Here is a 24886-nt window from a genome sequence, read left to right on the forward strand (position 1 = left end):
GAGTAGAAGACACTGTCATTTAAGTTTTTGGTTGTTTGTCCAAGCCTCTTGGTAAGATTTTAGTGTACAAAAATCTTTGGTTTTCTATTTCCTTTCCTTTTCTGGCCTTCACCCACAGCAGTCCACCGTTCATTTCCTCACAGTATCAGAGAGGCCCCCAGAGCAAGTGATGCTACACACCAGATGAGTTCAAGCTGGTTTGATTTAGCCTGGGGCAAGGGATTCTCCACACTTGTGAGCTAATCAGTAATAGTAATTTATTCTTCAAGTATTTTATTCTTAAAGTATTTAGTTGCAGTAATGTCTAAGAACTCAAAATACACCCACACGTCTCAGTGACTAATGCATGAGATCAGACAACTGTATGTCATCTCAGCATGACTCACTTAAATTACTCCTGCATGATCTGTCTGGAAGGTGTTGCAACAAACCTGCTTGTGAAGGTGACCCCATAGATTTTTCTTGGTCAGTAGTATTAATGCGTGCAGACTACTTCCTCAGTGCCTCTGTAACTCAGTTCTGTTGGAATAAAATGAATGCAAACCAACTGGCACTTGCTGAAGAACCTAGAAATGAGAGGCCACCAAGGACAAAAGGTATCTTGTCTCTTCCTTTATACTGCACAGTAGTAACCATGTGAGAGCTGCTGTCTTGGCACAGCTCTGTAGACATTTAGTCGCCTCTAATTATTCTGTTATTTAAAAGATGCTTGTGTGGGTTAGAGGGTGGAAGGACTGTCATAGATGGTGTCAGTTTGTGCCCTGTAGTGTTTCTAAATTGAAAGCTAATCTTGAAGGTTCCTTCCTTCATTTTATTTTCTGGGGATTTGGCTCCTAATTTTTGTTCAGTTCTCTAAGCTGTTCTAATCACCATTATTAGCCAACCTAGTTTTAGTTAGGTTATTACTGTGCATTTCTGGAAGAACAATAGTCATGCTGAATCACACTGTCTTTTATGGCATTCTCATGGAGGCTTGGACTGAAGGTTTAAGGACAGAAACCTTGATTTCCTTTATAATGCAAGTAGCCTGTCCTTGCAGTGCGGCAAGGTTGGGGGAAGGAGGGAATGGTCCACTTGGTCTCGTTGGCCTATGAACAGGTAAAATAAATAGATTTCTGTTATGAACATGGTATATCAAGAACATTTTGTGTGTTATAGTAAGCATTGCAAATGTGCCACAAAATGTTTTAATTAACTTACATAATTTATAATTCAGAATTGCTTTCAGTTCACTTGCACATATTGAAGATGTGAATACTACTGGCTTTAGCTTCTCTGCCTTATCTGGCTCTTGGCATCCTTAAATACTTTAAGAACTCTAAAGGAAAAAGGCAATGCCACATTCTCAGCCATGTTAGTTCCTGCTTTTCAGAATGTGCATTTCCTCTTCTTTCTTGTCAGGCTAATGTGTTTTGTATGGGCTGGTTTTGGGTTTTGTACCCCTGCCTCTTTCTTTGATACTTAACTAGGTTTCTCATCCACTGATATTTTTAGATCTAGCAGAAAAGCCTGCATGTTCATTAAGGATAATGTCTGCTTGTGTTATCTCATGACAGGTATCGTTGGGCTTTTATTCCAGAAGCATCAGATGATTCAGGCTTGGAAGTACGAAGGCAGGGTACACATCAGAGGGAATTCAAACCATATGTGGTGCGTCTAGCAAAACTGCTGCGAAAAAAAGCAAAGGTATGTTGCTTCCTTCCAGTTTTGCCTTTCATTGAAAAGTTTCATGTACAGTACTGGTTAGTTTTGAATATTTATTTATTTTTAAAAATGAAGAATGGAAAGGAGTTTATCTGATGTGGAAGATTCCCACTGGAGTAATCTCGAGTCAGCATAAGGCAAAAAACCACATGTAGGTATATAAAACAAACAATCAAAAAATAAAACAAACAACAACAAAACCAAACCAAAACAAACAACAAAAAAATCCCCAAACCTGCTATGATAGAAAAAAGACTAAGGTCAGTGAGTTTGGAGTTTCCCTTTAAAAGTATTATTTGAGTAAAAAGTAAAATATGCTTCAGTGTGTAATATATTTTAATGTAAAATCACTTTCAGATACAGTCATGTATATAGATACTAGTATAGCTAAATACCTTTTGAAGTGGAAGAGCATTTTTGTTAATAATCACATTTAAATATTTAGAAAACTGTTGCATTCCTAAGAATTACAGAACCAAGAGTTTTGAGACTGTGCTGAGCCAGAGAGAGCTGGGTTTCTTCCCTGAAGCAGTTATGATGAATGGAAGAAAGCAGAGAGCAGTAGAAACAGTTCTGGGAAATCTTGCCTGCACAGTTTGTAGAGTTACTATGTTGGTACATGAGGTATATTAAAACTCTAGTTTGGGTGGGGTGGAGGCCGGATCCACCCATGAAACTGCTGTAAGCTGGCCGAGCCATGTCCTGGGGAGTTTCCTTCTGCTGCCATAAAGAAATAAAAATGCTGGCACATACTTTGCTGTTGCTGCTGTGAGGCCAGAGCCCCCCTGGGCAGGCACTTCACTGGGAAAGGTTGCTGGGTGGGCCAGGGAAACAGGGAGGAAGCTTGAAGCCATATGGGAGAAAGCTTTGACGCTTCATTCTTGGTTTTCCCTCCAAATAGATGGCATTGTCAGGGCTGTAACACTGGCAGCTTGCTACTGCCTTTACAATTTCTAATCAGTGTTTTCACTGAGTAAAGAAACTCCTGCTGCCATAAAAATGGCTACATAAAATTTAGGGATAACTTAACTGCAGGCAGATCTGAACTATTCAAGCCAAGGCTACAGGGTGTATAGGGGATAAAACAAGTATCTGAAGCACATCTGCATTTTATTGGTTTTGAACCATGAGATGAGATGACATTTCTCTTCTCACATGTATAAAGGAATAATCAATTTTAACTGATTGTTAATCAGGCATAGCCTCTCACCCTGATGTTCAGTGTAGTGAACTATACCTGTTAGAAAGTTGTCATACTCCAAATAATCTTTCTGCATGAATTATAATTTACATACGATGTATAAAATACAGACTGGTAAGTACTGTATGTTCAGATAGATGACTGAAGTCAGGACTTCCACAGTATGCTTCAGGAATATAGAAAAATTTCTGGAATTTCTGGAACCCCCTAGTCTTGGCAGCAGTTGCACACTGTGAACCATAGCTAGGGCTGTGATGGCGAGATAAACATGAGATAATGAATATTGACTTCCAGGCCATTTCTTCTTTGTGCAGAGGAGAATACTGTTGCTTATAGCTGTGGGTTTTTCTTAAAAAAAAAATAGTGTTTCTGAGCAAAATGTTCCAGTGGATCCTAATTTTCCCTCAGGACACTCTGATGCTCAGATTCGTGTAGTATGGTGTTGCTCAGGCTGTGTTGTCTGAAGGAAACATGCTTAAAAACCTCCTTCAGCACTGCTGGCAATAAACAGATGAACAAACCAGAAGTGCTGTTATTAGTTCTGGTGCTGTCACAGTGTCCTGGCCTTGCTAGCTCCAGAGTCTGCCGTTTCTAGACCATGGACTCTTCGGGGTGGGTGATTTTTCTAGCTGAATCTGAGCACCCAACCAAGCAACTGCACGGCCTTCACGGCAAAGTATTATTTTGATATATGAAATGCAGTCTGAAAGTTCTCCTCTTTCCTTCCACAGGACAAACAGGAGGACTTTAAGACGGTGGTTTTGGAGGGAATGGAGATGGCCAAGCATCAGGTGAGGGTGGCCTTTGATGCTTGAGTTGTGAAATAAGCTTGCCATAATAATACTGTCACCTCAAGGCCCTGGGCAGTATTTAGCCTTCAGTAAGAACTAAGAGATCAGTCTTGTTAGAGGACAAAGTTGAGAGATTTTTGAAGTGAAAGACTCATGAAGGCCCTTTTATAGATAAGTTGATTTCCTACATGAAATACATTACAAAAAGTTAATGTGTTTAGAAGAATTATGATTGCAAATCATTATAAAATTGAATAATAAAATTTTTGCCAAATGGCAGGTATGAAACACAATCCCTAATCGTTCTCTGTCAAATTATCTGTTGTTTTAAGTATCCAATAAATGAATTAGTGGTGTTTGCTTAGCAGATACTGCCGTGAGGAAATGGCTTGGATGGTTTGTATTTCATTGCTCAGAGAGAATTAGTACTTGCATGTGCACCCTGTTTGGCTGCTGTGTAACACTGACGCTTGTGGCATGTTGGAGGTAGTCCGTGCTTACCACTGGGGAGTGCTTAAGCACAGCAGAGAACCTCTCTGAACTGAAAAGCCTCTCTTCTGGGAATCCAGTGTGAAGTTTTTGAAAGGAAAACTTTAAAAACTAGTAGCTTCACTAAAAGTAGGGGACATCAACAACTCCGTGTTGGAATTCAGTCTTCCCTTTGTTCGAGTTCATTATGAGCCTTTCTTTCCTTGAGACTGGTAGGGCTAGAATAGCAGTTTCCGGTGACAGGGAGCCAAACCACCAGATTAAAATACTAAATAAATTTATATTTAATTTTAACCTAATTGTTTTTTTGTGAAACAGATGTCCTGTAGGCTCCTGAATTGCAAGACAGTTGCTTCATTTAAAGGGCAAAAATTGTATTTGCTAAAGTATTGTCTCTTGAAGAAAAACTGTTTGCTCAAAGGCTGTGCAGTCAGTAATCCTTCCCTTATGCTGTGTTCTCACTGCTGTTCTTTCCCCTTTGTTCTCCTTGTGTTACAAAGCCTGCTCCTCAGGAGCTGTGCAGCCTCGAGGGGTCTCAGAGCCCCGCCTTGGCCAAGGCACTGCCAGGGCAGTAGGAGACAGGCGCTGGTCAGAGCTGGACTGGGATGTGGCTTTCCTTTGTGCTGCTTTTCTCCTCCCTCACAGAATAAAAAACAGTATTGCTGGAACTCTACTTCTCATACTCGTGGTTTGTCAGTAACAGTCCAAACAAGGTGTTTCTGGCAGTGATACCACCTTATTGTCTAGATCTGAATGCTATTTTGACTCAAAGGAAGAAAAGGAAATGAGTGAAGAGTACCATATAAGCAGCTGAGTGTTAGTGCTCAGGTATTTTGGTATGCAGATATTTAAGGCAACCTGAAACAGTTACAGCAGTGTCCTGACACTGCCTGTGAGCATCGGGTGTGTGACTGCTGCCTTTGCTGGTGAGGTTCCTGAAATTCTCTCCCTTGAAATTCTCCCCACAAAACGGAAGGTGCATAACCAAGGCCACCTGAGAAGGCACAATGAGTAACTGAACTGTTTCCTTTGAGGACTACGTTGTTTGCTCAGAGCCTCCATCTGCATCATTCTTCAGACTAAAGACAGCGCTGCTTTTGCTCTTCCTGAAAACTCTGAACTCTAGCTTCAATGTAAAAAATGCTTCGTTTCTATTCTAACTTCCTCTGGGGTTCGTTGTCCTCAGTGCTGGCAGTAGGGTGAAGCACAAGCATTACCAGAGACCAGCCTGCTTTGGAAAGCAGCTGAAGTATCACACACCTTTCCCAGGCAGCTGCAACACCGGCTATCACCGGCTTGGGGGGTTTACATTAGCCAGTGGGTGCTGGCACCAGGGGCAGCTCTCGGTGCCAGGCCTGGGGGTGGCCTTGCTTCGGGGCAGCCCGGTGCTGAGGCAGTGGACTCCGGTGCCCAACAGCTCTCCCGTTAGCATTGGACTCCCAGCCCTTTCCCCTCACTGCTGTGGTAGAGCATGGTGAGGGGACGAGCGGGAGATCTGCTTCGAAAGCTGCACTCCAGCATGTGTGTATTTTGGTGATAGGACAAATTTTTGGAATATAGAAAAATACTTCATTTGGCATTAATATTTTATTTTTACCTGTGCTTTTTCTGTTTTGTCCTGTATTATTTCCCATTTCTCTGTATTTACAGAAAAACCCAGAGGAGGACAGCTCAGGGAAAACACTAAGTTGGGAACCAGGTCACTTGCTTTTAACCATCTACACTGTTCGCAGCATTGAGCAGCTTTTGCCTTTCTTCAATGTACTCAGCCAAGTTTTTAACAGCAAAGTCACAAGCAGATGTGTCGGACACTCAGGGAGCCCTGTCCTTTACCCCAACTGTTTTCCAAGTAAGGACATAAAAATGGAGAACCTCAAGACCTTCTCCAGCAAAGCAAGACAAAAGATAGAAGAAATGGTTGAGAAAGATTTTCTTGAAGGTGTCATAAAAACATGAACCAAACTGGTACTACTCAGCTTATATGTAGTGTAACTATTTAAATGAAATACTGTATCTTTCCCAGTTGTATAGTATTCTTTTCTTACTTTGTATGTAATGAAATACTTAATGTTGTATTTAAGTTAAATATTTGTAAATAAGAGAAAAGTTCTGGATGTGGCCTGAATCAAGTTTAAGTATTGTTGGCTCATATTGATTATGGTGCCTACTCTTTACAGTACATGTTTTGTTGTCTTGAGTTCTGTCTTTAAAAAATCCTGAAAAATACAAGGTGCACATTTTTTCAATTTGTTTCCAGTTTATTTTGTCTTTTTTTTTTTATCCATTGGAACTTGTGCTTATTTAGCAATCTGGAAAATGCCATTATCCCAGGAGTTAATACAGGACTACAGTAAAAAATACATTTGTTGGAGGTAGATACCCTGAATTGAAAAATGTGGAGGAGGATACTTGTGTATCAAAAACATTACATCCCATTGGCCCTGCCCTTCACACTGCTGGGGGGGTAGTAAGGGCCACAGAAAGCGAACTTGTCTCTGTCCCCTCCCTCTTAAAAGTGATTATATTACTGCAAATTGCTTTCTAAGCAATAATTTCATAAAAGTATCTAATGAAGATATTATTATTGCAATAATACATGATTATTAGCAAATGCTCTTTTTCATTGTTGTTTCCCCCTTGAACAGCAATGACCTGAATCTCAGGACCAGTGCCAGCCTCTGCCTCGCACTGTCTGTCTGCTGATGATGTGGGTTGCTGGGGGAAGGCAGGGATGATGTTTCCGCAGCAGTGTTCTGTGCTGCAGCTACTGTGAGTGCACTGAGGGTAGGGGAGATGGACTTCAGGCACAAGGTGACAATAACCTCTGAAAGAAGCTGGGTGGGGAGCAGAATTCCTTCTGGGCATTCCTTCAGTCAAGAAGTGAGTCACCTCTAAGTCACTTCAGCTTCAGATGTTAGACAAACTCGGGGTGGGGTGGAAGCATTCAGCAGCAAGGTGAGCAGCAAGAGCATCTCGTCAAGAAGTTGCTAACAGAGGTAAAGAGGTAAAGCTCAGTTCTGATTAATCCTTGCTTCTCTTAGGAGGGGTTGGGTATGTCCATGCTAGCAATTAGTAAAGAAAGTAATATTAAAAAATAAGTCAATTTATAAACTTTTAACTGCAGGTGTACCATTTGTTATATAGGCTGGGGTGGTGCTCCTTTTCCACCAGCGAGGTGGTAAACAGCCAGGCTTACTTCATGGGCGAGGGCATCTGCATTCTCCTGTGGAACGTTTTAAAAGATATTACAGTGGTGTCAGCATGAGGAGGTTAGAGCAAATATGTGGTATTTCCTGCAAATGCTGTGTTCCCTATATTGCTCTGTCACGCCAGGGTACCTTCTGCCACTGTGGTCGTGCTGGCAGGAAGAAGCAGGAAGGAACATGTGAACAGGGAAGAGCAGGACCACTACTTTTGCTATCAACTTTAAGTTCACATGTGGACTAATTCTTAATGTTTGGCTGCTGTTATTTGGTTTATTTTGCCTCTTAAGAAACCATGCCCTTACAGGCTGCTTTGGAAACTTTCTTAACCCTGAGTTCTCAGAAGGCTGACTTTCTTTTCAAAATAATCTAGTGTCAAATCTGCCTTTATAAACATTTAACTTTTAAACATAAACATTGAGAACATTAAACATTACTTCTATAAATAAAAGAAAATCCAAAGACTTTGTGATTACTAAGTTTTTGTCCAAATTTAGCATCTGTTAAGTGTGAATAAATGATCATGTAAACTCTTCTCCCTCCATCACCTACTGCTAAGCAGAAGATTAACATAAATCCCCTTCATATACCAGTTGTTTAAGCTCTGACCTGTGTGTCTGCTTCAGCGTATATTCTAACAACATCTTCTGTTCCTGATGGACGGACAAATGCTCGGGACAATTTGTAGTTCTTTACAAGTGCATCGATTTTCTCCTGTAGTCCCGGAGGTGCAACTGCACGCCTTTCTGCATCTGTTGTGTCAATCACTCGCCTGTCTGCAACCTGCAGCATCAGAAACACCCAATTTATTTGTGTGCTGGAGCTGTATGATGAGAGCAGAATGGAAAAGGTTGCATGTAAGACAGAACTTCAGGTTTTGATGTGTTGCGCTGCCTGAAGAAGAGCTTAATCTAAACACTTTGGGCTCCCTAAGATCCCTGCTCAGCACCTGTAACCAAGAAGTCCTGACAGGACTCAGCTGCTTAATTTGGAAAAAGGGTCAGTTCTGTACCTGCCTCCTTGGTCAGCCTCTGAACTGAAGCTGCAGCTTCTCCCTGTAGATGAGGAAGCTTAAACTCTTTCCTCTGGTGATTTTAGAGCTCAGAGCTCCCTTACTGTGTCTAATAGAATTCTACCACATGGGACCCTGTTCTGTTGAAGCTCTTATCTGAATATTTGAGAAGATAAAGAAGTAAGGACCTGAATATTCAAGTTACACAAAGTGGCACAGCAAGAAAAATCCAGCTGCCCAGCAGGCAGGGGCCTTAAAAAAAATCCTATTTTTCTAATTTGAAAGTTAAGACAGAAATTCTAAGTTAATGTGAACTGTTTTGGACAGTTTTTTCCATTAAACATAGTTGGCTATTATTTTATCATTTCTGTAAGTCATATTTTAGTCCAAGTGACATTCTGGTCCCACCTCTGGGTTATTTCATGGCTTGCTTGGCCTACTTCTGCCTTTAATGGGCTTTTTCAGCTCTAAAATAGAGCTTATTTAAGCATATATGCAGGCAAGAGATGCTCACAGCAGGGCCCCAAGAGCCTGCTGTAGCCTGAGCCAGTGTGGCATGCAACTCACCTGAACTTTGAGCAGCCGATTCGGAAGGTCAGTGTAGATGGCATCCCACTGTTGCACGGTCAGACCTTTCAAAGCCAGGATTGCTTCAATAACCAACATGTCTGAAATAGCATCACCAACTGTCTGTTAACAGGAAGGGAAGAAACACTGAGGCAGTCAACAGTGAAGAAACAAAGGCATGATTTGTTCAGCAAGCTCCCCACTGAAGGGAGGGACAGTGCAGCCAGGCTGACTTGTCTCCACTGGGGTAGCTAAGGGTGGTTAGTTGGTTGTGGGCGTGGTGGTCTGACCCTGTGGTAAGGAGAACAGCAGCATACACGTGGTGTGTTGGTTTAGGCCCTGCCAGGACCAGAGACCACGTTGCCATTGTCCCTCCCCCACCCTCAGACACAAGTAGGGCACAAACCCCAGGTTGAAATAAGAAGAAATTTAATACAACCGTGTAATAAGCAATCTGAACCACAACAGTAGCAATGATAACAACAGTAAACAGTAATAACAGTAAACAAGACAAAAGATATACAGAGAAATACCGCAATGGTTACAGACAGCCCCGTGCTCCCCACGACCAAAGCCACAAAGGAAAAAGTACCCGCGCTCCCGCGCCCAGACCTGACATCAGCATGGTATGAATAACCCGGCTGGAGATCCCTTCCCCCTCTCTGCTGGGGAAACTTAACCCTATCCCAGCTGAACCAGGACACAAGGGCAAGTGCTAGTCCTCGCCTCTCCTAAGGAGGACTGGCACCTCACCTTTGTTCTGGGGTCAGGATGCTTAAAGCTGGCCTGTGGAGTATGATGTGGCACAACCCCAGATGAGTTACAGCTGTGCTAAGCCAGGGAGTCCCAGGGCTGTGTGGACATGGGCACTGGGACACCCCATACTCCCGTACTATGTAAGTTAGTGAAACACCTCAGATGAAAGTTTACTTGCTGTTGAATCATGACCAAGTCCCATCCTATCGCTAGGTTCCCGTGCTATCCCCCTCCCTCTTTGGGTCCTGAAGCCAGGAGACTGCACCAGATAAAAGCATTCTACATCCACTCATGTGAAAGTACTGCATCTTTCTAAAGAAGGCAGTTCTTACCCTTTTCTTGTTGGCCCCATCTATCACAGCACCCTGCTTCCTGCTACAGGCAGTCCCTGGCAGTAGCCTGACAGGTACTCACAAGCGGGGTTAGCGCCATGACTGTCAACTTGGTGATTTGTTTCTCTCAGTTTTTACCTGATTAATCAAGTGAATCATGTTTTCAAGCACCTTCGCTGCTTCTCTTTTTTCATCATCTTTCTCCTCTTTTGCCAGTTGTCTTATTTTAGTTTCAGCAGCTTTACTAAATAATACCTAGAGTAAAAAGATAAGAGCTTGTCAGGATCAGCCCACATCACAAACTAGGTTATGTGCAGCAATGAGGAAGAACTTTTACCATTTAACCCCAAATAACCATCATTAATGTTTTCCACCATGAACTCCCATCCTCACATAAAACACAGAGGATATGCTAAATACAGAAGGGGGAAACCAGTCTGTTCTCTAACAAGGTGAGAAAAGCTTTGTTTATAAATACAAGCAGAGAGGGAAAAGACCTCCTTCTCCAGCTAATGCAACTAAAATTTTGTACATATTAGTTGAGCTTATGCATTACATGCTCATACTTACTGTACCATGTCCATTTGCCTCAAAATAAACACCAACATCAAACTCCTGGGCCTTGTGATGCAAGTGTTTCACTCCTGTTTTGACGCAGTGCACAGGTACCTGCAGCCCAAGGATATGCAGAAAATGTTGAACAGTGTTACAGACTCCTGTCAGTAGACAGGAACTGCAGGTGAAGAGCTACGAACTCAGCACCAACCCTGGTAGACTGTTACAAACTAACATGGATTTTACAACTACTGACTTCCCAGAGCTAAAATTATCCACTACTTCTGCAGACCCGATTAAAAAGATTTCATTTATTCAAGTGGAAATAAAGGCTGAATTAATAAATAAATTAATAAACAAAGCCCCAAACCAAGAAGAACCTAATTAATTTTCTGCTTTCAGGGAACATACCAGATTTCTATCCAAACCAAAAAAAAACCAAAAAAAACCTTAGCTCAATTTCCATTTTGAACAACATTTAGCCTGTTGCAGAAAATTAAACAACCAGGGTCAGAGTATCAAGGAGCCTTTACCAACACACTTCACTGCAAAGCCATAAAGTTCTCAACTTGTTCCAGAAATAACAAGGGATTTTGTTTAGCTTTTGCCAACCTTTTTTAAAACTAGTAAAAGCTGACTAGAACGCCTTCAGCTTTGCTCTTTTCCATCTCTTTAACGACCATTAATTTAGTTACTCCTGCAGGTTTGAAATTTATTTTAGCCCAGTTTAAATTTTCCTAGCAATCATACTACAGTAGCATTTTTTTTTAAGTAAACAAATTTGCAGTAAACAACATTTTCGGAAAACTAACAGAAAAAAGAAAGAATACCTTCAGTGTTTCTTCAAGGTAGCGTGTTGAACTCCCATTGGCATATGCTGTTTGCACCACTGCCATCTTTAAGGTCGGACCCACCTGAGCAAACAAAGCAGCAAAGTGCTTTACTGTCCAATAGGCACATAGCCGGATAAATAGAAGGATAATCAGAATTATTAAACATACATTCTGCTACAGACACTTAAAACTCCTGCACATCAGAGAAAGGCACCAGCTCAGAGAACATCTATATGTTTAAGACAATGTGAATTCTGTTCAGTTCTTTGGATGTCATGTTTTTTGTGGCTGGCTTGAAGCAGCTCTCCAAGCTTGGGCTTTCCAAACCCCTTTTTCAGATTCAGGAAGCTCAGAGCACTGGCCAGACATGGGGCATTACGTGAGGCGGTATACACAAGCAGTACGGTCAGATCTTCCAGCGCAAAGCAAGCAAGGCTGGTGGCATGCACAAGTTCTCCTCACTGGCCAGCTTCTCTGCCACAGTGTAAGAAATGAGCTAATCTCTAAGAACAAACCCAGGATACCTTGTCTAGGTTTAATATCATAGACACCAAGTCTAAAAGGACTTGTGAAAAATAAAAGGTTTTTCTCCCTCTCCCTTGTGAGGAGAGGATGTTATGAGGCAGAGAGTGTTTTGGAATGATAACATACAAACCCCTGGACTGCTACAACCAAGTTCTCATGCAAATGGAATGCCCAACCTTCATAAAGCTTTACAGAAACGCTGAGGGAAGGACTCAACCAAAAAATAATGAAAACTTAATGAAAGATACCAAAATAAAGAGAATAGATATCAATACTTTGTATACCAAAACTGGAAAAGTTTTCTCCCAGTAAGAAAAGGTTCCAGGTTAAAATATCAGTGCTTAGATTTCTATTTGGTGTGTGGAATTCACACCTTTGTAAAAACAACATTTTGGCCATATCCATGAGGTGCAGGACTGATTTCTTTTTAAACTGGGTTCACTTTAAGTAGATATGGAGAGACCACATACGTACAAACTAACACAGCTTCCGTAGACAATTTTACACATCACAAATAAAAGTGTCAACATTCATTTCATACATTAGAGTTACCTTGGCAAGAAGTTCTTTAAGGAAGATACTAATTAAAGTTGCTATTTTATCTCCATCAATTAGGTGAAAATGGCCAGTTGTGTCCTTATAGTAATAGACAATTCTATCTGCATCGCCATCAAATGAGCAGCATCTCTCATTGGGCTTCATGTCTAGCCCTGGTGCACACAGAGTTATAAATGCAAGTTAGAGGTAGAAAAAGATATAAAAATGTTTCAATTAGTCCCACTGTGGATCTCATGCCTAAATCAGCTCTGTGCAGTCACACACACAAAACTAGTGCCCTGAAACCAGACACTGCTTTCACTAAGAGACTTGCAACAGGGAAGCTGTATTGAATGGCAACTGAAAATTGCATATTCAGATCAAAAATATAAATACTAATATAAAAAAATGCAGGTTCTCTAAACATTTATTATGCTACATCTTCTCCCCAAATGTGTACGAAAAATGAGTCCCGGAACTACTGGGTGTAGTCACATCTCTAAATTTTGGAAACAAGCGCTGAATGTCAGTCACAGCACATGGTTAAAAACCTTGCAGCAGCAGAACACCCACCCCTTTTCTCACGCCCTTGGCCAGCACAGAGCACACGGACTCACACACATCACCCACGGACAGAGGCGGATGGGACAGGGGCGGCTCGCCTCCCCCCGCCGCGCAGTGAGTGAGCCAGTGTTTGCCGAGCGACAGCCGGGGGCCTGCCTGGCACCGGGGCAGGAGCCTGAAGCTGACCTCGGTGGGCACGGGGCACTCGCTCAGCCCTCCCTTACCACTCCTGGGAGTGGGACCACGACATGTTGCACACTGAGGCAGAGGAGGGCTGCAGAGCCATGTCACCTACATTTCCTGGCACACCACAGGTCCACTGCGCACTCTTGGTGTAACACTACTATGTGCTTCACCCTCCAAGACACATGGGAATTAATTCTTTTCCCCTTGCATCAAAAATGCTTTTCTTCAGGAAATATGTCAGGTTTGTTTAATTTTATTCCATTCCCACCTAACAGATCTGCATCTCTTCGTTTCCTTTCACAGCAGACAGACACACTTTCCTAACACAAGACAAGCGTGTACCCCCATGCCAGCAAAGCCATCAGTGAAGTGGCACGTAAATCCTACCACTGAAAAAACAACCCCACTCACGCCAAAGCAACCATCACCAAGATCTCACATTGCTGCACAAAAACCATACAAGTAGATATGCTGGCTCATGTTTATTTTGCTTGACGTTCAGTTTATACAACAATGTACATAATGCATAAGGAGTACCTGCCTCAGCAACTTGTCAGGTGTAATGCCCATAGGAAACAGCTAGGAAGCAGTCACCACCTGACAGCAATGCCGCTCTTTTATTAAGGTACATCTTTCTTTTCTTTAAGATGCTGGCCACATTAACCTCAGGGTCCATTTCTCAGAAACTACAGCTGGCTGCTCCCTAGGCTCATTTCAGAGTCCCTCAGGAACTCAGCAGGAGGCTCCAAAGGACACGCTGCATACTGTAAACCCTTCTTGGAAAAAACGATTTTAGTACAGAATCAGACAGGAAAACTGGCCCACGTTGCTGACACCGCATCCTTCAGAGCACAGGAAACTATACCCCAAAACTTGCCTGTTTCTTCTCCTGCATGCCTACACTCATACAGGACAATACATCCCAGGCTGTTGAGGTCCTCAAGCTAACACATGAGGTAATGGCAACTGCAACTTTAAACAGGAAGTTGGTCATTTAGTTCAGTCAATGACTAAGAAATCACATTTTCTTTTCAGAACACATCCCCGCAATGGAAACAACCAAGGAGTTTCCCCTCAATCCCCATTACAGCTGGGATCCAGACATGACACACAAGCACCCATCCCGGCAGGGACTGCTGCTTTGCTGCCCCTATTTCTACATTTCTCCAGCAGGCAGGCAGCATGGCTAGGGGGAAACAACACTGTGGCTTGGTGTTCAGATTTGGCTAGCAGCTGCAGTGAGGGTGCAGTTGTCAAACAGAGAACCCAGTTTAGCCTCAAATAACCTAATATCCAAACTAGCCTGCTCCTCCCGTTCAGGGATTTTCTTTTATGCACCTTACAGGAAATTGGTTGAAATAATTTCCTCACTGGTTTATGTCAGTCAGTCAGTCAGTCTGCTGGCACCAAGCTGCTCATTATCTCACCTCTTCCTCAGGAACCCAGAAAAGTGTCTGCAACCCCAACCCCCAATGTAAATGTTTCTTGATAATACAAAGGGAAGTCAATAACAGTAAGCCAGTCCTGACTGATCTTTGGACTCCACCAGCTTAACATTCAGACTGGATTGTCAAACATATTTCAGCTAGTCAGAGACACACTGTACTCCTACAATTCAGAAGAACATAAAGCAGGGACATGCCAAACCCAGTTATATGATTCTCTTTCCATGGCGCAAGCAGAACCATTCATGCAGTCACTTAATAACAACCACACCATTGCTAGACCCCGCAATTTCAGATCTGGAGAAGAGGTAAAAGGATATCAAATTATTGACTACATACCTCTAGGGGGTTTCTGGTGAACTTTCACAAAATCTGCACCACATAAGTGATTGAGTTTCTCCTTGGTTCCATCATTATACAGGTGAATTAGCACCTCCTCTGGAAAGTAGGACTTCATTTCTGATAGTTTCAGGGCTCCTATTCCATTGGCACAGTCAATCTTCAGGTGCCTCTGACTCTCGCCAGAGCTGGGAGACTTAGCACAAGGGAAGAAGGGGCAAAGTGAACTCATACTCTAGTGAAATCACACCTAGAGGCATACTGAATTTGAAACTTCAGACCCAAACTGGCTAACAAACAGAAGATACTAACTTTGTACATTTGCATGAGGAAGACAACACCTACTACTCACCTGTTTTATCAGTTCCGTAAAAGCCCTCGATAGTTTTTCGTAATAACCTTCAAGTGTTGCTTTCCCATACTGCCCTTGGGTGTTTCGACAGCAGACCATGTAATGTAGCTGTGGTGTTGTCACCAGACCATAGTCTAGCATAAAATAAAAGGCACAATATTCAGAAACAGAATACTAAATTAATTCCTCCTTAAAAGTTGTACTGTATTTGCTATTCTACAATGAACAGATAAATACAGTGTAGGGAACCCATATGAAATTTTTCAAGTTCTGTTATGAAAAGATGAAAACCCCCACTTTACATTAAAGCCATACTACTGCCCTGAAAGAAGATCATTATAAACAAAAATGGAAATGGTGTCTGGGCTACTTCTTTAGATCTATATAACAGAATCACATTTACATAAAAACCTGAAATTAGACTAGAATCACAAAAGTTTAACATACCATGGTACTGGCCACCCAGAACAGAGATACCATCTATTACTGACTGTGAAAGTTTCTTGCTGCTTGGCCTGGAACACAACAAATACAATTGATTACCTTTGCAGAAGAAATTTATGTATGGACTTGGGAAGGAAGCACACATGGAAGAAGACTCTACAAGCTTCCTGCCAGTAGACTTCAATTCAATATGAAGAAATCCATACCTTTTTCTATTGTAGGTGCCTACCAATAAAGAAATTTGAAAGCCACCACCCCAGAGAATCACAAACACAAGTAAACTGCTGAACACACGTGTATGTTACACGGTACTCACAAAAAAACAAACCCACAATAAAGCATCCTGTTCAGAAGCAGTGCTAGGACGGTCTCATAACTATCAGGGAAGCTAATACTGGAACAGCATTGGAAAACTTTTGTTTATTACTATAATCATAAATTAACAGGTAGAAGACTAGGCGCACACACACACAAAAAGCATAATCTGGCCGTGGAGGGCTAAAAATCCAAAAGTGCCCACAGACAAAACATTAGCACCTCCATAAAAGCAGCATACTTCAACAACATTCTGTAATTACCTTGTGTCTCTACCAATAAAAACTGAAGCATCTTTGTGATGGTTCACTGCTGCTTTTTGGCAGATCTCTGTTATTACTGTCTGTAATTCTCCCTCCTCTGCATTTGCTAGTTGTGTAGCATACTCTTCCCAGGAAGGGTGCAGCATTTCTCCAAGAGGGTCAACCAGCTTTACGCCATTATCTTCCTTAAAGAAAATAGAAAAAAAATTAGTAAGCCCAGAAGTGGCCTAATAAAATCTCTTTGAAGACAGCTGACACATGATTCAATCACATTGCTGCTTTAAACATGGTGCATTTCTGGGAAACAATTGCTTAGCTGTTTATTTAAACCACCACCAAGACCAAAAATGTAACATAACCAGCATATTGCGTAACCGACTTTTCCCCTCTTATAATGTTGGTATGAAATGCATTTGATATTAAAATGACATAAGGGGAGATTCTAATAATCTAGAATGCTATCCAGCAGCAGAAGTCTAAATGCCTGATTTGTAATTGCCGCATCTCTATTTTTCAAACTTGCAGATTTTGCTCAAAGGTTCATCTCTACTCAAGGGTACTCCTAGCTTGCCAACATACAAGTTTCCTACATTACAGCATTTCCACATAAGAGAAAATGACACTTGTGTATACAGGGAAAAGTAACTTCAAAGATGACAGGGATCATATTTACAGGGAGCAGGCTAAACACATGCTTTAATCAAGTCCAAGTGCCTTCAGGATCTGGTCTGTCAATACCATGAAAGGCTTTGGTTGCACTGAACTGGTCTCATCTACTTTCTTTTTAAGGAAAAGCTTGTTCTTACTTCAGGATTGTGAGATGCCGTAACCATGACGCCAATAGTAGATATCACAGCTTTGGACCTGAGAACTGCCAGCAAGCCCATGCGGAACATGACGTGATCAAGCTGTTCAGCCTTGGTGCGAAATCCAGCAGTGCCATACTGAAGAGTAAGTCCAGCAGGTTTAGGGTGTAATGCTGAGTATTTTTTAAGGGCTTCAGAATCCATTTCTAGAGAAGGAAGTAACACAGATACAAGTGAGAGAAGTCATTATAAATAGTTTCACATTTTGCACTTTATTTAATTTTGAAACCCACAGATACCTTAAACCGTTCACAACAAATCCCTTGGTGAGACTGCGAGGGGGACCACTACCAGTGCAACGCATGAAGGAGCCTCTAGGTTCCCAGCACTGCGCTAGACAAACAGAACTCGACCAGATTTCACCAGATGACGAAGGGATGATGTGATTTGGGTGGGGACAGCCACAATTCTCAGTCGGCTGAATACAGGGATCCTAACGAAGTTATTGCGACGGGCTGGCCATTTCTCACGGTGACATCATCCCCTCAGTGCGCTCGGCCACGTCTCCACATACTAACTTTGACTCCAGAAGCAGACTGTCCTCCCTCTTCAAGGCCTTGCAGCCGCAGGGAAGCCGCCAGCAGCATCGCCAGGATGTTTTGCTCGGATCGCGGCTACGCTAAGGTGCCCTGCATGGACCCCACGCGCACCCACCCCGCCCCAGGCAGCTGAGCTCAGCGCGGTCGCGCGGCGTGTGCTAAACCTGCGTGTTAAACCCCGGGGTTTGACTCCAGGCTTCTTGTTCTAGGTGTGTGCAGAGTACAGTGCAATGGCTGTCGCAGTAAAAGAATGCCTGGAGCTCCAGCTGCTGGAAGTGGAAATGCTCCTTTCAATGTTTCCCAAAAAAGGTGAAATAAATCTGGATGAGGATGCTGTGCCCAGCGTGCAGCGCTACCTGAGAAATACTGATGGAGCTCTGCCCCCGCAGCTCGAATATTCAATCGCTATTGATGTAGGGGAGGCAAAGGTGAGAACTTCCACTGTTCGTATGTGTTGTTTTCTTTACCCTCTGGTCACACACTTAAAAACTCTGCCCTGAAAAAAAGTAGAAAAACCACCCAGTTTCTGTTTGTTGTTTGAAAAGTCAATACTAGCAAAGAAATCTTGTTTTCTTGTTATTTATTTGAGTCTTAACTTTGGGCAAGAAAGGCTCATAGAACTGCTGATGGGAATAGGCAGCCAGCATCAGTGGCACATACAGCATTCCCAAGGGCTTAGCTAGGGTTGTGCTTACGTGAGGGTTAAGTTTACTGGTTTACAGAGTTGTGTGTTACAAAGACAATGCTCCCTGCATGGGAATACGTATGTTGGACTTTAAATTATTCTAGTAAAATTGCCCTATTATATCTCCCTCCTACCCCTCATTGATTTGTCTTTACACAGTAATGTAAAAATAGCCCTAAACGGCAGAATACTGTTAATAGTCACACGCACTAAAATAAAACCAGCCTATAAATGGGGAAACAAAACTTACAGGGTAAGGCGTTCCGGTAGTATAACCAATTGAAGAAAAGGTTACACATGACAACTAATGATGTAAATACTTTCATGAAGAACATAGGTCTGAGTGTATAATAATGCACTGACTGGAAATTGAGAACAAACTCAACCTAGAAGCCATTTTCGTCAGAGTAAGGATAATTAAACATCAGAACAATTTACTGGTAATGAAGTGGCCTTGTGATTATTTGTAAACTTAGGCACAAGCTTAGATATCTTTCTAAAATGCACCCTTTCACCAGCCTCCAGAGAGAAATTTTATGAACTGTGCAGCGAGGGCTTGTGCAGGAAGATTTTTTTGTTTCCTGGCATATTGTCAAGGGACTTGGAAAGATAGTCATACCACGATTCACTTCTCTCTGCAGGACAAATCATATGATTGTATACTGTAGTGAAAGTCCCCTAATGGTATACAGCAGCCTCAAGCACTGAAGACACATGAATCCTCTTGGGTTCCTGGACCAGAGATAGGCTTCAGTATCCAAAGAACTGGTGCTCCATTTTAAGACATTTTAGGAATAAACAAGAGAAATTCAACAGCCACAGCCCATGGTTTGCATATCAGGCAAGATAATCTAGAGGTTTCCCTGGCCTAAAGTGCACATAAATCTTTTTATCCCCTATAATCCTGAGAATGCTACCTCTGTTTGGGTGAATACTTGCTTAAAATAATATTAATGCTTTACATACAATATTTACAGTTCACTGTTTTCTATAACTCTTGGCCTTGTTTTCCTAGGGTAGATCCAGCAACTGGGCTGAGTTCATTGATGAGATGTGGGTTTGGTCAGGGACAAGACTCTCAAAAGCCACATGACTGACAGACTGGTAGTTAATTGCTGTAGCAACACTGAGCATGTGCTGAGAATATGCACTAGAAATATCCCTGGGGGTAAGTGGGTACCTTTTTTCAAGCCAAGGCATTATTTCTGTAAACAGCAGAAGAGAACAGCCTTGATAACATTAGATATGGTGCAAAAGTCAGCATGGTGCAACAAAAGAAGAGCAAGCAAAAGAATGGGTTACAGGGACAAAAGGAAAGCGGAAGTAATTCCAGTCATCTCCTTGTAATCTGCCTTTGACAGGGAAGAAGCACCTACCATGTATTTCAATAGATGCAGGATTCATTTTCTGTTTGTGTGTGTGTACTCTGTTTTTAAGGTGAAAGTGGAATTGCAGGTACTGCTGCCTCATATGTATCCTCAGGTAGCTCCTGAGCTTTTTGCAAGGTCAAACGCACTGCACAGACAGCAACAGTTGCAGCTCAACACTGCTCTCACTTCTCACATCAGCTCTCTGGATTCAGGTGAACTGTGTATATATGAAGCTGTGCAATGGGTGAAAGACAACAGCCTGCCTTACTTGGAAAACGGTCAGATCTGTTCTGAAAGTGCTTCAGAAGAAGCTGTAGTTAAAGAAACATTGCATCGCATGTGGATCTACAGCCATCATATATATAGGCAGGAATTGAGGAAGAAGATTTTTGACTGTGCAAAGAAATTAAATCTGACTGGCTTCTGCCTAACAGGGAAACCTGGTGTCATCTGTGTGGAGGGACTCCGAGAAAACTGTGAGGAGTTCTGGCGTGTTATTAGGTATCCCAACTGGAAGCATATTTCATGCAAGCATGTGGAGAATATAGAAACAGAAGGAAATGTCGATAATCTTCGTCTCTTTCATGCTTTTGAAGACCTACAGTTTCAGGCACATGGTGATTATGGCCTGAGGAATGACTATCACATGGATCTTGGCCAGTTCCTGGAATTCCTGAAACAGCATCAAAGTGGACATATTTTTCAGATTTTATTTGGTGTGGAAGGCAAACTTTCAGACAAATAAGAGAAACTGTGTAAGGAGTTCTCATTTTGGACAGCAAGAGATGACACTAACATTGAATATTGTGCCTTGTAGCTACTGTGAAAAGGGAACTTTTAACATATGACAAGAATGGTTCAAGTAGCTAATCTTAGGTTCTGTTCTGAACTGCCACATATTTTTGAGAGGCGTTTACTTATTTTCTGAGACACTAAAATTGGCGTTTGTCACTACGAGCCATGCTTCAAAGTGCTTGCAAGATGATACACATCCCACACCATAGTATCCCGAATTACACACTTCTGTCTCCTCATCTATACTGTGCTGTGGGTCACTAAGCTGCAGCACAGACCTTTAGTTAACTTCTGCATACAGCTGTGGGATACCAAAGTGGCTGCAGTCACAGATTAATGTAGTTTCTAATACAAAAGCACACCCAGATCAAGGAAATCTCCCCACTACATTCAGGAGTTAGTGTATGCAGTGCTTTTCACTGCTTCACAAAGCAACTGCTCTCACTTGATTGAATTAATCCATGAAATGCAGAGACTTGTGTGTCCAACCACAGGACCAAGTTTTGTTTTTAAATAAAGGGCAGGGGGGAGGAGAAAGAAGCCCCATCCACTGTATGCTTTGGGTAGTACCTATACAATTATATTGTCAGTACTACAATTTTTGCAGTCCTCTATCATCTCATTACTGTCTGGTTATGTTAATAGTAACTTTTCAGCTGCTCAACTCATGGCATTTTATATTTACATTGTTAGGCCAAGCGCCCTGGAAATTAAAATGTGTAAGATGACACAAAGTTTAGTGTTTCCTCTGGTTTTCCCCTATGTTACTATAAGGAAATGCATGTAAAATACAGAAAAATGGAAAAACTGTATTTTAAATAAAAATAATTTTATCAGTCTTTTCTGTGTCAGATTAGTACTGAGAAACAATTTTCCAGCAGCTTGTAACAGGAAGTGATATTAATGGCTCATTAGGCGGCGCTTCCCTGCAGGGTCATGTGCTGAGTGTATATTTAGGTCGTGAATTGCAATTCAGTCGTCCAGTTTATAATGGATTATCATATTTAAAGTCATCAATATAATGTGTAGATGAAGACTGCAAAGTCCCCAGTAGCTGTGCTCTCAGAACCAGCAGTTTACCACCTTCCACTTTGTCACTGAGCACCCTAATACGAAAACTGGAACCAAGCAAATAAAGCAGTCTTACTGTTGAGCTGGAGAGGTTTGGCTGTTGGAATCCAAAAACGAGGCCATTTCAACAGCAGCTATTTAAAGACTGTGTTTTAGTACACCCAGCTGACAACTACAAAAATAACAGATATTATTTCAAATAAAACACAAGTGTTTTAATACTCTTCTCATAATAGTAATATATTGAAATACAGAGGATGGCAGTGTTTCTGGTTGCCCAGAATGATGATAAACACACATTCCTTCACTATGGTAAGTATATTGTTTGTATGATCCTAACTGTGGCCAGAAGCACAGTAGGGCACAAAATGCTGACAGGTTCCCATTATGCAATGAAGGAGAAAGTGCCTCTCCTCTTTCTGAATGCAGAACTTGCAGTCTGCAGCTGTGGCAGAACTGAGGGGCTGGGCAAGTAAAGTTAATTTTTGGTTTTGTAAAGATAATCTCTACAGCATGATAGTAGAAAAAAAGTTTATGTTCACTTTGTTTCCAGAACTGTCCAGAAAGTGTATTACATTTTTCTTGGAGTGGTAATTCTGTAACAACTAATAAATCTTAAGGGGTTTTTTTAGAACATTGATGTATGAGTGCAATCATGACTCAAAAACAGTTAAACAATTTGCATTCAGTCCTGTTGGGAAGTTGCCAAGTGATAAACTTTTTCCTTTAAAGCAGCAAAACAAAACAGTTTAGAAATAGGCCTTATCCATGAGATTTCAACCAGAAAGAAATGGAAAAGGAACCACCGGCATAGGTCAGAGAGTCTGTGCAGGAGGATGGTCAGTTCAGAGTTAGAGCTGTCTAAATCTTTATTCTGAGCACAAGCTTTGTTTGTTCATTTTTTCTAAAGGAAGAAGACACCAATAGTAAAATCCAATCGTGTGTCCTCTAAGGAAAACCGCAGACCCATGACTTTTATTTCTGGAAATGCTAATTATGAACCCAGAATAATGCAGGTCCCTGGATGCTTCCAGTGAGGTTTGCAGAGGAAATAATTTTTTTGTAGAAGATAAGGGTCACTGCCAGGTGTCACATTTGATAACACGTTGAGAGATGAGAAAGGGTTAAAAAAAAGTAAGAATATATCTTGAAATTATGTGTGTTAGATGAACATATTCAGCATGCTGAATTATGAATGGAAGTTGTAAAAACTATTTTAAAGACCGTAATGAAGAAATTGAACTAACCAGACTGTTCAAATAGTAGTAAGCAAGGGAAATAATCCATTAATATTAAAAAAAAAAAAAAAAGGGTTTGCTCCCCCCATAATAGTTACTCATTTGGTAGATGTCAGGTGGGTGACTTGCGAGTTTGTTATAAGGAATAATAGTTTTTCACATACAATGTGTGTTTAAAAATACATTGGCTTCAAATACTATAGGAATTCATTAGGTTTAATAATAAAAAACCCTACCACTAGCCAAGTAACTGATATTTCTAAGAAATTAGTCAAAAAGAAGCCTATTCATAACATTCTGATACTCTCCTTCTGTCAAGAACATGGAGTCCAAGCACTTCTGTGAACTTTAGGCCAAACAATTGCAGCGTATCAGAACAACAGTTATTTTGGTTGGGGAATGAAATCTTCACTCATTTACAGGCCTTCAGCTTAGGTAAGTAATGTTAAAATATTCTAATTAGATGTGAACAAGAGGTTATGCAGTTCAGTTCTTGTTAGAAAATTTCCTTTGCTCCACACAGGAATGAGCAATAAGGCTTTTCTTTGGAGGAAAATATTCTAACCTTACTGTTGTTTAAAGTTTTGGAATTTTTTTAAAATAGTAGCTTGACAATTTATGCAAATTACATTGTGACCTGTAATGGATTTAAGAGTCATTGTAAGCATTTCTTATCTTTCCATGGTACCGTTTGTCTGAAGTTCTCACTGACAGTTTTGACAAAATTCTCAACTCAAAATACAACCACTTATTTCAATAACAGAAAGATCTGTCAAACTATAGTGTCAGATATCTCAATTAAAATAACAATCCAAATAACCAAACAACACAAATATATTTCCAGATTAATTTTTATTTTTCTGATGAATAGTTAATATGATTTCTTGATCTGAGTTTCTAACCAAATATTGTAATTTAGAAAAAGTTTTCTGCATCTTAAAAAATCAGCTATTCTTAGGCTTCCTAGGCAGAAATGTTCTGAATATTTTAATGCTTTTTAAGTGCTGCTAGTTTGTTCATTCTTCATTAAATATTTACAGTTTCACTTTCATGGCTTCTTCAGGCCAGGTATAGGAGTCAGCCACAAAGCTGTTATAATCAGTACTGTAAACCTGAGAGCGGATGAAGGCTTCTAGGTCCTTGGGCTGAGGATAGGTGGAGGCAGTGTTATTCCTGTAGGCTGCTTCTGCGATCTAGAAATATGCATTAAAATCCTAATTAGTGCTGGTAAACTATTTGAATACATTTAACAGGATTTAAAAGTAGGAATTAGTTCAAAAATCAAGGTAAGACTTCATCTTCTGGGGTGCTGACAGTCACCTATATGCACACTGGATCTGGGCTACTATGCAGTGAACAAGGCTATGAACAGGCTGATGTTTGCATTTAAGTGAGTCGCTGTTACAAATACAGTGCTCCTCCTCACCTAGTAATATCTTAGCTTTTACTGTGCAGCGGTTGATCAAATATTCCACAAGCCTCAAGCACTGAGATGCAATATCTGCTTTTCCATCATCAGGTTCCCCTGGTTTACCATCTTCTTCAAAGCACAGTAAGAAAAGTGTGATTTGTTCAAAGCCTCCATGCTCCCTGCACAGTACATGTTTATTATTTGCCATAGTTTGATAATATAATTCTTAAGGTAAACTCATGAGAAAAAATCAGTCCTATGCAATGCAGAGGTTTAATTCTGGAGATTGTTGAGGAAAATACAAATATCTGCTTGCTTTTTCCTTACCCAAACCATAACTAAGTGAATCAATTATGCATCACAAGCATAGTTGCAACAAAAATGAAGTTTAGAAGAGGCTGGAGCCCACTCAACACATCAAAGTAGCCTCTCACATCTGAAGAACACCTACTTGAGAAATGTGTATCTTTAGACTGGACGTTCATCTATGAAACAAAA

General features: G+C 41.2%; 4 protein-coding genes across 14 annotated transcripts in view; 2 read left to right on the top strand and 2 right to left on the bottom strand.

Annotated features, from left to right (window-relative positions):
• The window catches only part of DOP1A (DOP1 leucine zipper like protein A), a 56890-nt gene extending 50220 nt beyond the window's left edge, over positions 1-6670 (top strand). For 3 of the 6 annotated variants that reach the window (XM_026844214.1, XM_026844212.1, XM_026844217.1), the window contains 3 exons: positions 1557-1686; positions 3637-3696; positions 5836-6141. In XM_026844214.1, coding sequence (XP_026700015.1) covers positions 1557-1686; positions 3637-3696; positions 5836-6141 — 496 coding nt within the window. Of the gene's footprint in view, positions 1-1556; positions 1687-3636; positions 3697-5835 lie in introns of all 6 variants that reach the window. The other 3 variants (XM_026844215.1, XM_026844218.1, XM_026844211.1) reach the window with 2 other exon arrangements.
• On the bottom strand, positions 5-17615 carry PGM3 (phosphoglucomutase 3). Of its 5 annotated transcripts, none has more exons than XM_026844221.1 (13): positions 17220-17443; positions 16414-16598; positions 15839-15906; positions 15392-15525; positions 15040-15235; positions 12521-12678; positions 11441-11524; positions 10626-10724; positions 10194-10310; positions 8968-9090; positions 7998-8171; positions 7316-7408; positions 5-1088 (listed from the first exon to the last, which is right to left on the bottom strand). In XM_026844221.1, exons 1-12 carry the CDS (start codon positions 17421-17423, stop codon positions 7322-7324), a joined length of 1629 nt encoding a protein of 542 aa, XP_026700022.1. In that variant the 5' UTR covers positions 17424-17443; the 3' UTR covers positions 5-1088; positions 7316-7321. The 5 variants fall into 5 exon arrangements, with proteins under 5 accessions (XP_026700022.1, XP_026700024.1, XP_026700023.1 ...); XM_026844223.1 differs by lacking the exons at positions 5-1088; positions 7316-7408 and adding exons at positions 6793-7247; positions 17519-17615 and having other exon boundaries at positions 17220-17425; XM_026844222.1 differs by lacking the exon at positions 5-1088 and adding an exon at positions 17519-17612 and having other exon boundaries at positions 6793-7408; positions 17220-17425.
• A 324-nt stretch (positions 17616-17939) lies between these two features.
• Positions 17940-22286, top strand: RWDD2A (RWD domain containing 2A). The gene is made up of 2 exons (XM_026846322.1): positions 17940-18246; positions 19941-22286. The coding sequence occupies exons 1-2, from the start codon at positions 18049-18051 to the stop codon at positions 20616-20618; spliced, it is 876 nt and encodes a 291-aa protein (XP_026702123.1). The 5' UTR covers positions 17940-18048; the 3' UTR covers positions 20619-22286.
• A 1532-nt stretch (positions 22287-23818) lies between these two features.
• The window catches only part of ME1 (malic enzyme 1), a 226460-nt gene continuing 225392 nt past the window's right edge, over positions 23819-24886 (bottom strand). For both annotated transcript variants that reach the window (XM_026845283.1, XM_026845282.1), the window contains one exon: positions 23819-24170. In XM_026845283.1, coding sequence (XP_026701084.1) covers positions 24012-24170 — 159 coding nt within the window. In that variant the 3' untranslated portion in view covers positions 23819-24011. The remainder of the gene's footprint in view (positions 24171-24886) is intronic.

Source organism: Athene cunicularia, assembly GCF_003259725.1.
Source record: "Athene cunicularia isolate RWA chromosome 3 unlocalized genomic scaffold, athCun1 chr3_part1, whole genome shotgun sequence".
Taxonomy (NCBI): Eukaryota; Metazoa; Chordata; class Aves; order Strigiformes; family Strigidae; genus Athene; species Athene cunicularia.

Excerpts from the sequence above, each read along its gene's own strand:
- RWDD2A (XM_026846322.1), top strand. The coding sequence starts at position 18,049 with ATGGCTGTCGCAGTAAAAGAATGCCTGGAGCTCCAGCTGCTGGAAGTG. Across the intron at positions 18,247-19,940 it reads TTGATGTAGGGGAGGCAAAG|GTGAAAGTGGAATTGCAGGT; the intron begins GTGAGAACTTCC and ends TCTGTTTTTAAG.
- PGM3 (XM_026844221.1), bottom strand. The coding sequence starts at position 17,423 with ATGGATTCTGAAGCCCTTAAAAAATACTCAGCATTACACCCTAAACCT. Across the intron at positions 15,526-15,838 it reads TCTGGGTGGCCAGTACCATG|ACTATGGTCTGGTGACAACA; the intron begins GTATGTTAAACT and ends ATTTTATGCTAG. Across the intron at positions 7,409-7,997 it reads ACGCTGAAGCAGACACACAG|GAGAATGCAGATGCCCTCGC; the intron begins GTCAGAGCTTAA and ends AACGTTCCACAG.